The following is a 15,536-nucleotide window of genomic DNA, read 5'->3' as shown; positions in this document are numbered from 1 at the left end:
CTGGGTTCAAATTTCACCTCAGATACATTCTAGCTGTGTGACCTTGGGCAAGTCATTTAACCCTGATGGGCTCAAAAAAAAAATGGAAAGGGAAGGGGAAAGTAATACACTAGGAAGGTCAATTATTTATTTAGTTTACTTTTGTATATGGCTGATATAGAAATTTGTTTTGCTTTATGATACATATTTGTAATAGGGGTATTGTTTCTCTTTTGTTCTCCATTTGGGGTGGGGGGAAGAATGGGCAGACAAAAGGGATGATCTTTGCTGATTGATTTTAAAAAATCACTATTTGATTCAAGCTTGCTAGCATGACACAAGATAGCAGTTCGTGACAGCAGCAGCATATGGATGGTTAGGCCTCGCTTCACTATGCTAGCTGCTTCACCACTCTGAAGGTCTGTGTCTCCCAGTACAGATGACAGTCACTGTGTGATTTAGCAGATGGTAGTTGAGAGTTTTTGTAGATGAAATTCATTCTCCTCCAGCTGCTTGGCGATGAGCCTCTCCTTTGTGAATTTATAGAGGGTTGGCACAGCCTTTAAGATTTCATGAGTCGCTTCCATGCCATAAGGAGGCATCAAAAGGAGGCATCAAAGGCTTTAGGTCTCCTTCACCCCACATATCCAATCAGTTGCCAAATCTTGCTGTTTACTAATTCTGTAAGATGCCATATTCAGACACTATCTTTCTATTCTCTTTGCAACCACCCAGAGGCAGCCAGGTGGTGCCATGGTGCACAGAGCACTAGACCTGAGGTCAGGAAGTTGTTGAGTTGTTTCTGTCCAGTCCGACTCTTTGTGACCCCATTTGGGGTTTTCTTGGCAAAGATACCAGAGTGGTTTACTATTTCCTTCTCCAACTCATTTTATAGATAAGGAACGGAGGCAAAGAAGGTTAAATGACTTGCCCAGGGTCACACAGCTAAGCAAATAGATAGGCCAAATTTGAACTCAGGAAGAGGAGTCTTCCTGACTCCAGGCCTGGCACTCCATCCACTATGCCACCTAGCTGCTCAGAGTCAGGACTCTGGGCAAGTCACTTAACCCTATTTGCAAATTTGTAGATTGCAACCCCTCCATATGACATAGATAATCTTTGAAAGTTGCTGTGCCTCAAAAATTCACTAAGTTGGCCCCAAAGCAGTGGGATAAAAAGTACTTTATAGTACTTTAAAATGTTCTGGTTTTGTGGAGTTGACTCATTTGTGTATGGATAAAAATTTCAGAAGGATAGCCTACCATCTAAGAAATGACTTGGAATACAGAAAAGTCTTAATCCATAATAGGCTGCCTTGTGTCTCCAGAGAATCCATAGAGTACTTACCTTCTGTAATTGTGAAAATCAAATGAAATGATGTATTGTCAAGCATTTTGCAAACCCTAAAGTGCCATATGAAGATGAACTTTTATTTAGGGCACATCTTTAACAACAATAGGGCAGTTAGATTGAGATGAAGTCCTGAGTTCAAATCCTACCCCAGACATTTGCTAGCTATGTGATCCTGGGCACATCACTTCACCTTTATGTGCCTCAATTTCCTCATCTGTAGAATGGGGGTACAAATAGAACCTATTACCTCCCAGAGTCATTGTGAGAATAAAATGAAATATTTGTAAAATGCTTTGCAAACCTTAAAGCATTATATAATTGCTAGCTATTATTATTGTTGTTGTTGTTGTTGTTGTTGTTATTATTATTATTATTTCTTCAGCATTAATAACAATTATTAATTGACCCAAGCCAGCTAACTAGCTATGAAAAAACATAGCCATAGGAGCAGCTGCCATACTAAACCATAGGGCCTAACATATAGGTTTAACAGCCACCAGTAAGGTCAAGTGATTGTATAACAGTCAGTCCAGTTAAATCATTATAGGAGTATTTTGATCTCCCACGGGAGGGGTCTCTGGATAAGTTAGAGAGTGTGCTTAGATTGGAAGCTTTCCCAAAAATAGTTGTGACCTTCCCAAATCATCCCATTTTGGAACATTGTGAGTATTAAATAGATGTTCAGTCATCTCTGACTTTTTGTGACCCCATTTGGCGTTTTCTTGGCAAAAATACTGGAGTGGTTTGCCATTTACTTCTATAGCTTATTTTACAGATGGGAAAACTGAGGCAAATAGGGTGAAGTGACTTGCCCAGGGTCACATAGCTGTTGTTCGTCCTTCATTCTCGAAGAGGCCCAATGACATAACAAGGGTGATGCCTTGACTTTAGTGTCTGAGGCCAAATTTGAACTCAGGAAGATGAGTCTTCCTGACTCCAGGCCTGTATAGCGGGCCACCTAGCTTCGGATTAAATAGATACGGGTCAGTTATTTCTGCAAACCAAGTGCTGTTCAGGAATAGTTTCTTTCCTGGAACCACCAGGAGGTGGCGCTGCTAGCACACATGACAGGTGTGAGAGGGGCCATTGAAGATAAGAATGCAGCCATTCTTTCAATGGTGCCCATTGATTTAGGTCCATTCTCTGGGCTAGAGAGAGTAGCATAGCTTAGCTTTGACACAAGGAGGGGCCTCTTGGACCTGTGTATGTAAAGTCTTAACAGATTTCATTAGGGCCTTACAGTAAGTGAACAGGGTACCATCAACCAGTTGTGGGTCAGACAATTGGCTCCCCACTAAAATTGATGGGGAATAAATCCAGCTTTGTTGTTTGTGGTAGATTTTATACTTAAAAGCACTAGGGATAAATCATGTGGCCTTTAAATTTTGGTGTCAGTGCAAACATAAGGTGTCCTATTTTTCATTTAAATTCCATTTTGTAATTCTATCATTCCTGCACTAGAAACACAAAACACAATTCCTGCCCCAGAGCAGCTCCTGTTCTACACTAAGGGGAAATAGCATATACACAGATAAGTAAATGCAAATTGTATGCAAAACAAATACAGTGGGTAGGTCTTTGTAGATGAAATAGACGGTGGCCCAGTGGACCAGATTTTCATTTAATGTGGGAATTCTTGACCTGGAGTCCATGAACTTTTAAAATATATATATATATATTTTATACTGTTTACTAAATATAGATAGATAGCTGTATTTCAGTATAATGGGTTTCTTTTGTAATCCTATGTATTTTATATATTTTTAAAAATATTCTGAGAGGGAGCCCACAGGTTTCAAACCAGACCAATTGTGGAAGGGGTCCATGACCCAGAAAAGGTTAAGAATCTATTGTGTGACCTGTGCCTCTTTTCTATTTTGTAAAACATTCATGGGGAATATTGTCTTTATCTGAAAACATTTATGTCACTTAGACCCAGTACCCATCCACTATTAATTTCTCAAACTCCTAAAGAGCATTTTATGTTGTATATTTTAACGTTACTTTTTGTAGAATTTTTAATCTTAGATCTATAACCTAAAAGTATTTTGAGGATAATATAGCCCATGGGTTCTCTTAACTATTTTTGTGTCATGGGCTTCTTTGGCAGTCTATTCAAACCTACGAATCCCTTCTCAGAATGTTTTTAAACACATAAGATGAAACATGCAGCAGCTAGGTGGCACAGTGGATAGAGCACGAGGCCTGGAGTCAGGAAGACTTGAGTTCAAGTCCAACCTCAGACACTTACTTGCTTTGTGACCCTGGGCAAATCACTTAACCCAATTGCTTCAGTTTCCTCATCTACAAAATGAGCTGGAGAAGGAAATGGCAAACCACTCCAGTATCTTTGTCAAGAAAACCACGTGTCGGATGACTGCACAACTGCGCTAAGCAATGGGGCTACAAAGAAAGGCAAGACAGTCCATACCTTCAAGGAATTCCCAGTCTAATGTATTTCTTAAAACAGTACACCAGGTTTTTCCCTTCAACTATTATTCATTCATTCTGCTAATTGAAATGACACTAAAGATGAGCTTATATGTTAGCCTTATTTCCTCTCTACAGTGCACCCAAACTGCCATCCTGACCAGGCTTCCAGGCCCAGCCTGTAAATTAATCCTCCTAGAGCAGAGACTCTCTTGCTATTCTGTTTGTAGCCCCAGCACTTAGCACAGACCTTTGTAGGTAGTACTTAATAAATGCTTATTCATTCATTCATTCATTCATTCATTTATTCAATCTTTGTATGCTGGAAGGGACTAGATTTTGGAATCTAGGCATTTGAATTGAAATCTTGGCTCTGTCACTTAATAACCTGGTGACCATGACCAAATCATTTAATAGTAGCTAACATTTATGTAGCACTTTAACATCTGCAAGGTGCTTTTCAAATATTATCTCATTTGATCCTCACAACAACCCTGGGACAATATGTCCCCCTTTTCTCTTCTGATACTGCCACCACCCTGATACAGGCCTTTATTTCCTCACAGATAGATTATTTGCAATAGCCTGCTCATAGGTCTGCCTGTCACAAGTCTCTCCTCACTACAATCCATCTTCCATTCAGCCACCACAACTATTTTTCCTAAAGTGGCCCTACCATGTCACTCCCCCATTCAATAAATTCCAGTCGTTCCCTATCACCTCCAGAATAATACAAAATCTCTGTTTGGCTTTCAAAGCCCTTCATAACTTAGCCTAGGGGTGGAGAACCTGGGGCCTCAAGGTCCTCGGGTGTGGCTTTTTGACCAATTCCAAATTTTACAGAATAAGTCCTTTTATTAAGGGGTTTTTTTTTTCAGTCCAGTTTGGATCCAGTCAAAGGGTTGCACTTGAGGACCTAGAGGGCCACATGTGGCCTCGAGGCTGAAAGTTCCCCACCCCTGACCTAGCCTCCCCCTCCCTTCAGCAAACATTCTTTGATCAGTGATCCTGGCTTTCTTGCTGTTCTTCAAGAAATACAGTCCATCTCTAGGCTCCAAGCTTTTTCACTAGCTATGTCCCATGCCTGGAATGCCCCTTCCTCAGCTCAGCCTCCCTGCTTCCTTCAAATCCCAGCTAAAAATCTTTCTTTTACAGGAAGCCTTTCCCAGGTCGTCTTAATTCTAGTGCCTTCTCAATGTTGATTATTTCCTTTTTATCCCTTTACGTAGTTCATTTATACATAGTGTTTACATGTTGTCTCCTGTCAGTTGAAATTAAGGTAAACTGAGAGACAAGGTTCTGAGCATGATCAGTTTACTAGTTAGGCTAGCAGTGACAAATAACAAATTGGATCAGTGGCTTCTCTCGAGGACCAGAGACCCTGAGTGAGGACTGTTAGGGTCTTTTATAACAATTAGCAAGATAAAGGAAGCCAAAGCCCCAGTGCCAGAAGTGTGTCTTCTTTTGATTGGTCTGACATTACATCATCACAGTCCCCATTGGTAGACGTTTCAATGAGGAGGTAGGTTAAGCTTCACCCCAGCTCCTCCCTGTCACTTCCTTGTTAGGAGATGGGAGTAATCCTCAGGTGATAGGATTAGTCAGCAGACGTGGGTGGAGTCTGCCATCGGCTGGCACTGCTTTGATTGAATCAATTTGAATTTAAGTTGCAGGTGCTACGGAGGGGAGGTTACCAAAAAAATTAAATTTTGGATAAGTGGGTAGTGGGTGAGGTTATGAAGTTTGACAATACAAGGGTAGAAATTCAATTCACAACAAAATTGAGTCCTGAGTGGAGGTAATTACAAGATAAAAACTTGACCTTTAGGAAAGTTTCTCCAGGTTGTAGGTAAAAAGTGGAGTTACCAAGGTAGGAGTTTGGGCTTATGGGCTTGTAATATAAGAACAACGAAAAGAAATTTCTGTTAAATTAAATTTAGTGTCAAAAAATTGATTGTCTTAAAAATAGAATTGAAATCAGTTTTCAGTTGTACACTCTCCCATTAGACTTGTGAGCTCCTCGGGCAGGGTCTTTTGCCTTTCTTTGTTTCCCCAGTGCATAGCACAGCGCCTGGCACAGTGTAGGCACTTAATAAATGTTTATTGCTTGATTGAGGTAGGTGCTATTATTATCCCTATTTTACATTTGAGGAAACCAAGTCAGACAGGTTAAGTGAAGTGCCCAGAATCGAATAGCTACTACATCTCTGAAGCTAGATTTGAACTCAGATCTTCCTGGACTTCCAGATGAAGTGACTTCACTATGACACCCACCTGCCCTTCTAAGTTTCTATTTTTTAACTTGTAAAATAGAGATAATAGTATTTGAACTACCTACCACACAGGATTCTTATGTAGACCCAGCCCAGTCTTGTGGTTCAGGATTGAAACAAAAGTCACTTACAGACAATCTGATTTTTTTTTTAAATAAATTTACTTCGATATTTCATGGAAAGGATATTCAGCATCGATTCAATTGGGTGTTCCTTCCTGGTCTCTATGTTGACTTTGTCATGTGTAAAGCCTGAGAGAGGAGCTCCTGACTCTTTGTAAGCTAGCTTTTGTACTCAGGTCCACAGAAAGGGAGCTCGGTGGTCCAACTCCATGGACAAATTTAAGTCTCAAGAACAGTTTCAGCGCCTTTTAAGGAAAAACAGCCTGGCATATGGTGGGAGTAGATGTTACTCCTTTGACAGAAATGTTTTGTAAACCAAGCTGTGTGTCAGTGTGAGCTATCATTATCCTTCCTTCACTTATGACCCTTGTGTTCCAGTTTTAATATTAAACCTGCTTTTCTCTTTTTATGCCCCAGAAGTTTTTTTTGTTTGCTTGTCTCATAAGGACTGCCCATGTTCCATAGTTTAGAACGGGAGAATGGAATCTTGCCTCTTCGGGGAGCTCTCCAAGGTCCCTGCCAACCCTAAACTCTTATACGTTAGTGGTCACCTGGTCCTCCTCATTTATTCTGTGTTTAAGAGGGCTTGGAGTTCATCCTTTCAATACAGCTGCAGCTTCAGATGCTTTTCAACAGCAAAAGATCAGCTCAGGTGAATCTTTTTTTTTTAATTACGCAAATTCACTTCTCAGTTTTCTAAAACTTTTTGCTAAATTGTCCCTTGCTTGGCCTTTTCTGTTGTTTATCTTCCCATTTGGAATGATTGCATTTCCTACTTTGCTGTTCTTTTGCTATTTGGCTGTCTTTTTTTCCACCAATTTTCATTATTGATTAAGCACTGGCTTAGTACGGGCTGGAAAAAAAGACTGCCCCTAAACTTGTAACCTTGTTGGGCCTCTCTTGTCTCACCAGCTCCAGAGCTCTGATTTCAGAAGGTGATGACCGGGATTGATGACGTTACTTTCCTCTTGGTGCTAGTGTAGAAAAAAAATTAATAATCTACTCTGTTATAGGCATAAGTCTGCCAGAAAGTTTTTATCCATTGAACATTAATCTAAATTCAAGCATTAATCTGCTAGAGGGAGATGTGCAGAGTGGCACAGTCCCCTCAGGCCTTCAGTCATATCTCTGACATAAGACACTTTGAAGTTAACATTTATAGGAATCTTGAACATGGAGAGCTTCCTAATACAGTTACATGGCTCACAGTTAACTTTTTCTTCATCTAACAGTACAATAGCCATTCCTTCTAGAGGGTCATTCTTCTAATTCACCTCATTCCTCTTTGACCTTCCCGTCAAGGGCTCTCTCACAGCTGGTCACAAAGGACCTGAGAAGTAATCTGAGAGACCTCCTAATACTCTAATCCCTTCAGAAAATATTGAAAGAGGGTTGTGCCATTATGTGGATCATTAAATAGGAGAAGGCAATGACCTTAACTAGACCTAAGTATTTCTCATTCTAAGACTGGCTATTACCTTTATGCCATTTTCCAGGGCCTTAGATTTCCTTCTTAACCTTTAACATACTTTCCTAAGAGAAAAGGTTAGGTCCATGAGAAGGAATTTTAGTGCAACGCATTTCCTAAGAGGTTTGATTCAGTACCAGTAAAGTTTCCTTCAGGTTAAGTCTAGAAAGAACTTTAGACTGGAGAAGTATTTATTTCTTGGTATTTTCATTTGAACTAAAAGTGTTTTTCATATGCTTCCACAGTATATGGTGCTGTAGTTAGATCTGCTAATAACAGTGCTGTAGGCCAGCAAGGCAAACAGTTTCAGGATGGAAGGCATTGTTTTAGTGACCACAGCTGTTAACCAAGAGACTTACATAACTAATATATGCCTTGTTGCCCTTAGACTCCAGTTAGTAGTGAGGTTCCAGTGTGGAATGTGGGCCCAAAGATTGCAGGAAGCCAGGACAAAGTGAATTATTCTTCCCTAGGCAGTGCCTGAAGCCCCCAGAGAGTTCTTTCATGACTAACATGGTAGAGTTGTGGTCTTTGGGATAAGAAGCAATGCTAGATTTTGGGGTTGGGGGGAGCAGGGAAGATAGGACAGGAAGTGTTGAGAAATGGAGCAATAAAAGTGAGAAGAAGTGATAAAGTAAAAGCGCTGAATGCCAGGCATTCCAGAAGGAAGAAACAGAAGCAACTTTGATGGTAGCAGGAGGTGAATTCAACACCTAAAGGAATTTTGGCAGTTTGGGGATAACATCTGGAGGAAAGGAAACCTAAAGAAAGCACAGTCTGTGACATTAAGAGCACTGGAAAACCTTGAATTCTGGTTCTGGAATTCTGAACTGGAAGACTGGAATTCAAATCCAGCTTTGGATACTTGTCAGTCAGTGAGCACTTCTTGAGTGGCTACTATGTGCCAGGCATTATGGGCATCAGGAGTACAAAGAGGCAAAAGACAGACCCTGCCTTCAAAGAACTCACAGACTAATGAGGGAGACAGTACGCAAACAACTACATTTATTGTTGTTGTTCAGTCATATTCGACTCTTTTTGACCCCATTTGGGGTTTTCTTAGGCAAAGATACTGGAGTGGTGTGCCATTTCCTTCTCCAGCTGATTTTTTTACAGATGAGGAAACTGAGGCAAACAGTGTTAAATGACTTACCCTTGGTCACACAGCTAGCAAGTATCTGAGGCTGAATTTGAACTCAGGTCTTCCTGACTCCATGCCTGGTGCTCTACTGCACCACCTAGCTGCCTAACAGCTATGTACAAGTAACTTATTTATAAGTTAAATAGGAAGTAATCAGAGACAAGGCACTAGAATTAAGAGGAACTGAGAGGCTTCCTGTAGAAGGTGGGATTTTCACTGAGATTTGAAGGAAGCCCAGAGATGGAGATGAGGAGGAAGAACATTCTGTGCGTGAGTGACAGCCATCGAAAATGCCCAGAATGAAGAGATGGTGTGTCTTCTTTGAGGAATAGCAAGGAAGCCAGTGTCACTGGATCAGAGTACTAGCCATATGACCCTGAGCAAGTCCCTTAATCTCTGTTTGCCTTAGTTTCCTTATCTGTAAAAAGAGGATAAATATAATACCTGCCACCTACGGTTGTTACAGGGATCAGAAGAGACATTTGTAAAACGTTTTGCAAACCTTAAAGTCCTACATAAATGCTAGCTATTTGTTAAGTTGGGGGTTGGTCTGGTCAATTTGTTGCCTGTGTGCTTGCTTGTTTTCCTCTCTTTAAGTGTTTGGGGAAGGAAGTGGTGCAATGTACAAAAGAATCAGATTGAGGAAACTGAGGCTCTGAAAGCTGAAGGGACTTGGCAGAGGTTCCTCAACACGTGGGTAGCAGAGCCAGAATTCTAATCCAGGCCTCTGGATCCTGTTCTTTCCTTCCAGTGCTCTCTTCAAATCCAGTCCTTCGATTCTGACACTGATGAGAAGGCCAGAAGTAGACATAGTTAGGCATAGATCAAAAATAGCAGAGTGTCGTTTGGTATGTAAAACTTGCGGTATGTGGAGGGAAATAGTCAGAGATGAGGTTAGCTGGGGCCAAATGGTGGAAGGCCTCAGTGGGCTAGTTCAGAAGCTTTCACTGTATTCATTTGGCAATGGGGAAGAAAGCCACTGGAGGATTTTGAGTAGCTGGGGGTGAGAAGGTAGGTTATATGATGTTGGCAGTGGCTCAGGTTAAGCACATTGTTAGTTTAGGATCCATGTTGGGATGACATGACGTGCTCACAAGCTGCTGAACAACTGACAAAAGGCAGTTTACTTTGCCCCAAAGGCTGGGATATGCAACTCTCGGCAGCTGAGAATTTTTGTGCCTTTAGATGCAACTTTGGTCTCTGACCTCCATTCATGGGTCCACTGGGCCCCAAGAGCTGTCCATCCAAAAAGGGGAAGCTGTATGATCGAACTGGGGGCGAATCAGTCCCAGGCTGGCGGTTTTGTCTTCGTTTGGTAAAAGCTAATCCCCATATGCCAGGAAGGAAGGAAGAGGGGTGGGTAGTGAAGAACTCCAATAGATATCAGCCCTGCCACACATGATCATAGCTGCTTTAAGAAGATTTTTCTGGCAGTAACAAGTAGAATAATTTGGAATGAAAAGAGATGATAGGTTTATCACCTCTACTCTACAAATGAGACAGAAAACAGGAACTTAGTGGGTACTCCAAGAGAAGCTGGGTAGGAGACAGGAAGAGACAAGGCAGATGCTGGTGGGTGAAGCAGCATGATGTCACGCTCAGCTGTTTTTGAGGCTGGGTGTAGCTAAACAGCCAGGGTTGAGGAGAGGACAAGGACTCAGGCACCAGCCACGCCTGGGCCTAAACTCTAATTAGGTTGGGAACAGGACCCAGAAAACATGGACGTCATTGTGCTTATCTTTTTCCTTTTTCCTATGGATTCCTAGTAAAAGTTCCATTTGGGAAACTTTTTTTCAAGGGGGCTGAAGGAAAGGCACTGTTTTTTCTCATACTTTTGTTAAATCTGGATATTTACACATCATTTGTTAGAGAAGAGGATGATTATGAACTGAACCTACTCCAAAGCAAAGAAAGAACCAGAAAATAGAAATCCCAAGAGGAGAGAAAGTCAAAACCAGTGATGAAAGTTAGTCTTTCCTGCCTTGCTTGCCTTGTAACAGGATCCTCTCCTAGTAGGTCTAATCCTGAGGTTCCCTATTAGAAGGGACTCTGTTTTTAGGTTTGGTCCGTCTGCCTCCATCCATGGGCCTCCCTGGGCTCCAGGAGTCATCCATCCAAAAGTGGGAGAGGCTGCCCTAGAAGGTGGTGGGTTTACCTTCATTGGATTTTTTTCAAGCAAAAACTGAGTTTTCCAAAAGAGATATCCAAAATGACAGAGTCCCCATAGCCCCTAGAATTAGCTCATCACCCCTGATCAGGTATGCTGTGATGGGGATTCTTTTTGGGATAGGAGATAGGAATAGCTGGCACAGTGGATGGAGCGCCAGGCCTAGAGTCAAGAAGACTCATCTTCCTGAGTTCAAATGTGGCCTCAGACACTTCCTAGCTGTGGGACCCTGGGCAAGTCACTTCACCCTGTTTGCCTGTTTCCTTATCTGTAATGAGCTGGAGAAGGAAATGGCAAACCGCTCCACTATCTCTGCCAAGCAAACCCCAAATGGGATTTCTTCTAACTTTCAAATTCTGGACTGTAATTCTATGAACAAGTTTTAGAATTGCAGAAATGCGGCATCCTCCCCCTTCTTTCTCCCTCTCCTCTCCTTCGAGGGCCCCCCCTCCCCAGGATTATGGTCCAAAGGCCAACAAGATGTTTGACTTGCTTTCTCCTGTAGGGGGCCTCTGCAACCTGTGCCTGGATAAAGTCAACAAAGAGTATATTCTGCAGATGGGAGGCATCAAACCCATCCTCAACTGCCTGTCCAGCTCCAATGAGGAGACAGTTATGTCCGCGGTCACAACACTCATGTACCTGAGCACATCCCAGTCCATCCAGGAGCTCACAGCCCTGCCCGTGGTGGAATGTATGCTCCGCTTCTCCCTCTCTGCAAATAAGAGACTTAGCAATCTGGCTACCATCTTCCTGGAAGACTACTGCTCCCCTCGCCAGGTGGAAGAAGCCCAGAACCTGAGCCCACACACCGCTGTGGGCATCCCACTCCCTAAAGACTGATGCCAGGGAGGTGGTGTCCATCCTTGGGAGCCCTGGGTTGGCAGCCAGGTGCTGCACAGTTGGTGGAGAGGCTTGTTAGAAGGGCAGTGTAAGTAAGGGAAGCTGAACCTGGGAGAAGACCAATTTATGCCAGTGGACTAGAGAGAAGAAAGATCACAAGCCCTCTGCAGGAGAAAAATATCCCATTAAACAATAAGGCAGTTTGGGGGGTAGAAAGGGGAGGCCTTGGAAGAGGAATCTCAGGACAGACAAGTTGTGCTACTACCAGCGGGGACAGTGCCATTGTCAACAGATAGTGGCCAAGGTTTTATACCTTTCAGGCTGGGGGATTTGGCTATTAATATATAAGTTCCCTTAAAATCTGCAAGGTATAACTACAAAGCACTGAAATGGATACTAATACACCATGAAAAACAGTTTTGTTACTTTGGTTAAATAGGAGTGATAATGTGTAAAAGAGAGAGGACTAACCAGGACCTGAATTCTAGTTCTGGCCCTGCCTGATTACCAGCCATGTGATCTTTGTTAAACAATACTTTTAACATCCATGAACCTTAATTTTCCCATCAAAATGGGCATAATAATTGTCATTGTGAGGATCAAATGAGATTGTGTCCAAGAGTAACAACATGTAGGGATGCTCAGTTATCATACCAGTGGTTTACACACTCTTTTATCCTCCAGCCACCTTCTTTAGGGTCTGCCCCCTCAGCTTGATGTAAAATCCTCCTTGTTAAAGGGCCATGGAATGAATTTAATACAACCTCTGGCCCCTTCAAGCTCATGTCGGGCACCAAAGGCGCACTGGGAAGAAGGCTGTTAAGCACATGTTTACACGTAACAAGACCATTATCTGGAATGGATTGCTACAAGTTTGCATAATCGTTACCTGTGCTAGTGTATGGTGAGAGTTGAGGCCATAGGTGTATATTTCTGCCTCTCCTTTAAATGAAAATTTCATTTTTATCAATGCTTTTTTGTTTTTTAGTCATGTCTGACTCATTGTGACTCTATTTGAGGTTTTCTTGGCAAAGCTACTAGAGTGGTTTGCCATCTCCTTCTCCAGTTCATTTGACAGAGGAAACTGAGGCAAATAGGGTTAAGTGACTTGCCCAGGGTCCAACAGCGATTAAGTGTCTGAGATCAGATTTGAACTCAAGATGAGTCTTCCTGACTTCAGGCCAGACACTCTATCCATTGCACCACCTAGCTGCAATCTAGGTTTTTACATCACATTCATTTCAGAATACATTCTTCCCAACTTCCCTGTACTCAAGGAACCATAAAAAAATTGGCAAAACCAACCAACACCTCAACTGCATCCAACAGTATGTGCAATATTCCATAACCATATCTCCCACCACTTCAATGAAGGGTGCTAAGAGATTTTGTTTCCCTTCTGTACTTTCACCTGCTGGAGGCTTTGAGGAGACCAAGAGGAGACCAATGAAAGTGTGCATGTGTGTGTGTGGAGGGGGGGTATTGGGGGAGGGGTAAGAAGGAGGGACCATAGAGTAAAGACAGCACTTAAGAGAATGAATGGATTAATGTATAGGAAGATAACTATTTAAGAGAATAAGAGAATGAATGGGTTAATGTATGGGAAGATAACTATTAGGCCTTCTGCCCCCTTCACCATTTCAAATAGACACAGCAAGCCTCAGAGTCAAAATTTTTTATTGACAATGTGTGACCAACAGTCCCATGTTGTTACTATGATACTGTGTTACAGTTATTTCTGGAGGTATTTGATGGTTGGGTCTGTGCTGGGGAGATTACCCTTGGACTACAGATCTGTTCCCTGGCCTATTTCATCTTTCCTCCCCTCTACTCTCCTCTCTCGTTTGAAGTCACTCGTCCCTAGATGGGCTGATGTGGCTTACGGAGCTCCATTTGTACCTACTGCAGATGCCCTTTCAGTTCTGTCCTAGTCTTGCTTTCCGCTCACTATCTAAGATGGCTCTCCAGTTGTCACTCCAGGAGTTAAGCCTTCTTTTGGAGGGGAGTGGGTCCAGGTGTTGGTTGTGGCAACAAGTAAACAAGATGTGCTCCCAGCTTGGGTTCTCCTCTTGGCCTGGGGCAGGGCACAAGAAAGCAACTGGAGTCATAGGGTATTTTAACAACAGCCAACAAAAAGTTCCCTCTGTGGTGCTCGCAGGTAAACCTGTATCTTAAAAATTCTAAGGAACATGTCCTAACCTTGAATAGTATCCTTGTCATCAATGAGCAGGTCCCCGGACACCACTGTCTTATCTCTGGTCAGGATCATTCGTTCAACAAACTCTGGACCTAGGTGCTTGTCCACCCAGTGGTACTGTTGTAATGGAGAGGAGTACAATGGTCAGCCATGTTCTGACACTCAAGCATTGACTTTCTTCCAGTGAGCTGGGGTGCCAAGGCAGTGGAATAGGGAACTTGATAGTTTTGCTAAATTGTGAGAGAAAACTGGCCAGTAGCCTGGCTGGAAATGCTTTGTGTCTACATATCCATACAGTGAATAATCCCCTTCTTTCACCCCTATTCTTCTACACATTCCTCCCTACCCAGGATATCCATATGCTTGATGTTTTCTAGGTTTCTTAGAGGAAGATGTCTGGTATTGTTTGTTTTTTTTTTTAATTTTTAATTCAGGGTTTAGACAACTAGGTTCATCCACCCATTATATGAGAGTCTCTAAATTCTAAAACATGTTAATCCAAAAAAGTCCGACCTTCTCACTAGCGCAGTAATCGTACTTCTGCAGTGGGCTTGTGCAAATGAAGACTTCAGTACTGCAAAATAAACAGACCCTTTTGAGAAACTGAGGCCCCAAGAATTGGTTCAGTCTCAATACTTCCTCTCCCAACTCCCTCCCTCCACCTCCCTACACACTTCCTTACTCCTTCATGCGTTTCATTTCTTGCAAGGCTTCCAAGGCTCCAGGGATGGGCTCCAGCTCTAGGAAAAACCCTGGTGTTTCATAAATACTTGCCACTTTCTCCTGAAAGACATAATATTCCAGCTTGCCTCCACACCCAGTCTGTGGCTCTCTCTCCAGGGAGGTCATTCTGCTAAAGGAACGCTTAGTGGGGCAACTGGCCTGCCCCAGAGTTTCCGAAAGATCCGCTGAGGTCGGGGCCAAGGGAGGGAAAGGTGCAGGTTTGGAAGAGCCCGCGCCACCCTGCCTAGGGGAGGGAGGGTGATGGTGTGAGCCCGGCAGGGTTTCCCTTACCGCCAGGTCGGGCCGTAGGGCTCCGTACTGGTCCCGGGCCGAGAAACCTCTCCGCTCCTCCAGGGCCACGTAGGGGTCCTGGGGGAAGCGGAGACGAAAGCCTCGCAGGAGGCCGCCCTCAAAGTCGGCCAACACACCGTCCATGTCCACCAGCACCCTCAACGCACGTGGTCTTTTCGGCTCCATGGCCCAGTAGAGTCCGAAACCGGAACAGCAGCGGCAGGGACAGGGGGGGCGGGGCCTGGCGGGGGCGGGGCCTGGCTCCACTCCCCGGAGCGCTCTCCCCTGGGGACCAGCATCCAAATTATTCTAATCTTCAAGGGGCAGCTAATGAGAGACTAATTAGCAGGACAAACCTCATCAGGGCATCCCTGTCAGACCAGGCGGCAGAGCACCTTCTAATTTGGGGAGCCCCAGAGAAAGTAGCAATTAATCGGCTTTAACGGTCCAGTTAGGTGACTCATTGGACAGAGCACCGGGCCTAAAGTCAGGAAGAGTTCAAATCTAGCCTCAGACACTGTGACCCTGGGCAAGTCACTTAACCCTGTT

General features: G+C 43.3%; 2 protein-coding genes across 3 annotated transcripts in view; one reads left to right on the top strand and one right to left on the bottom strand.

Annotated features, from left to right (window-relative positions):
• ARMC7 (armadillo repeat containing 7) overlaps positions 1–12,767 on the top strand; it is a 30,251-nt gene extending 17,484 nt beyond the window's left edge. For both annotated transcript variants that reach the window (XM_027873201.1, XM_027873200.1), the window contains exon 4: positions 11,439–12,767. In XM_027873201.1, coding sequence (XP_027729002.1) covers positions 11,439–11,776 — 338 coding nt within the window. In that variant the 3' untranslated portion in view covers positions 11,777–12,767. The remainder of the gene's footprint in view (positions 1–11,438) is intronic.
• Positions 12,768–13,435: 668 nt separating this feature from the next.
• NT5C (5', 3'-nucleotidase, cytosolic) lies at positions 13,436–15,536 on the bottom strand. Its single transcript, XM_027873034.1, is given in 6 exon segments — positions 13,436–13,850; positions 13,976–14,090; positions 14,487–14,547; positions 14,656–14,756; positions 14,988–15,311; positions 15,313–15,536. Coding segments are annotated over 6 exon segments (795 nt in total). The 5' UTR covers positions 15,349–15,536; the 3' UTR covers positions 13,436–13,692.

This window comes from Vombatus ursinus, unplaced genomic scaffold, assembly GCF_900497805.2.
Source record: "Vombatus ursinus unplaced genomic scaffold, bare-nosed wombat genome assembly UNPS02014801.1, whole genome shotgun sequence".
Taxonomy (NCBI): domain Eukaryota; kingdom Metazoa; phylum Chordata; class Mammalia; order Diprotodontia; family Vombatidae; genus Vombatus; species Vombatus ursinus.
Note: the sequence above shows the minus strand (reverse complement) of the source record. Positions and strands in the feature narration are given on the sequence as shown.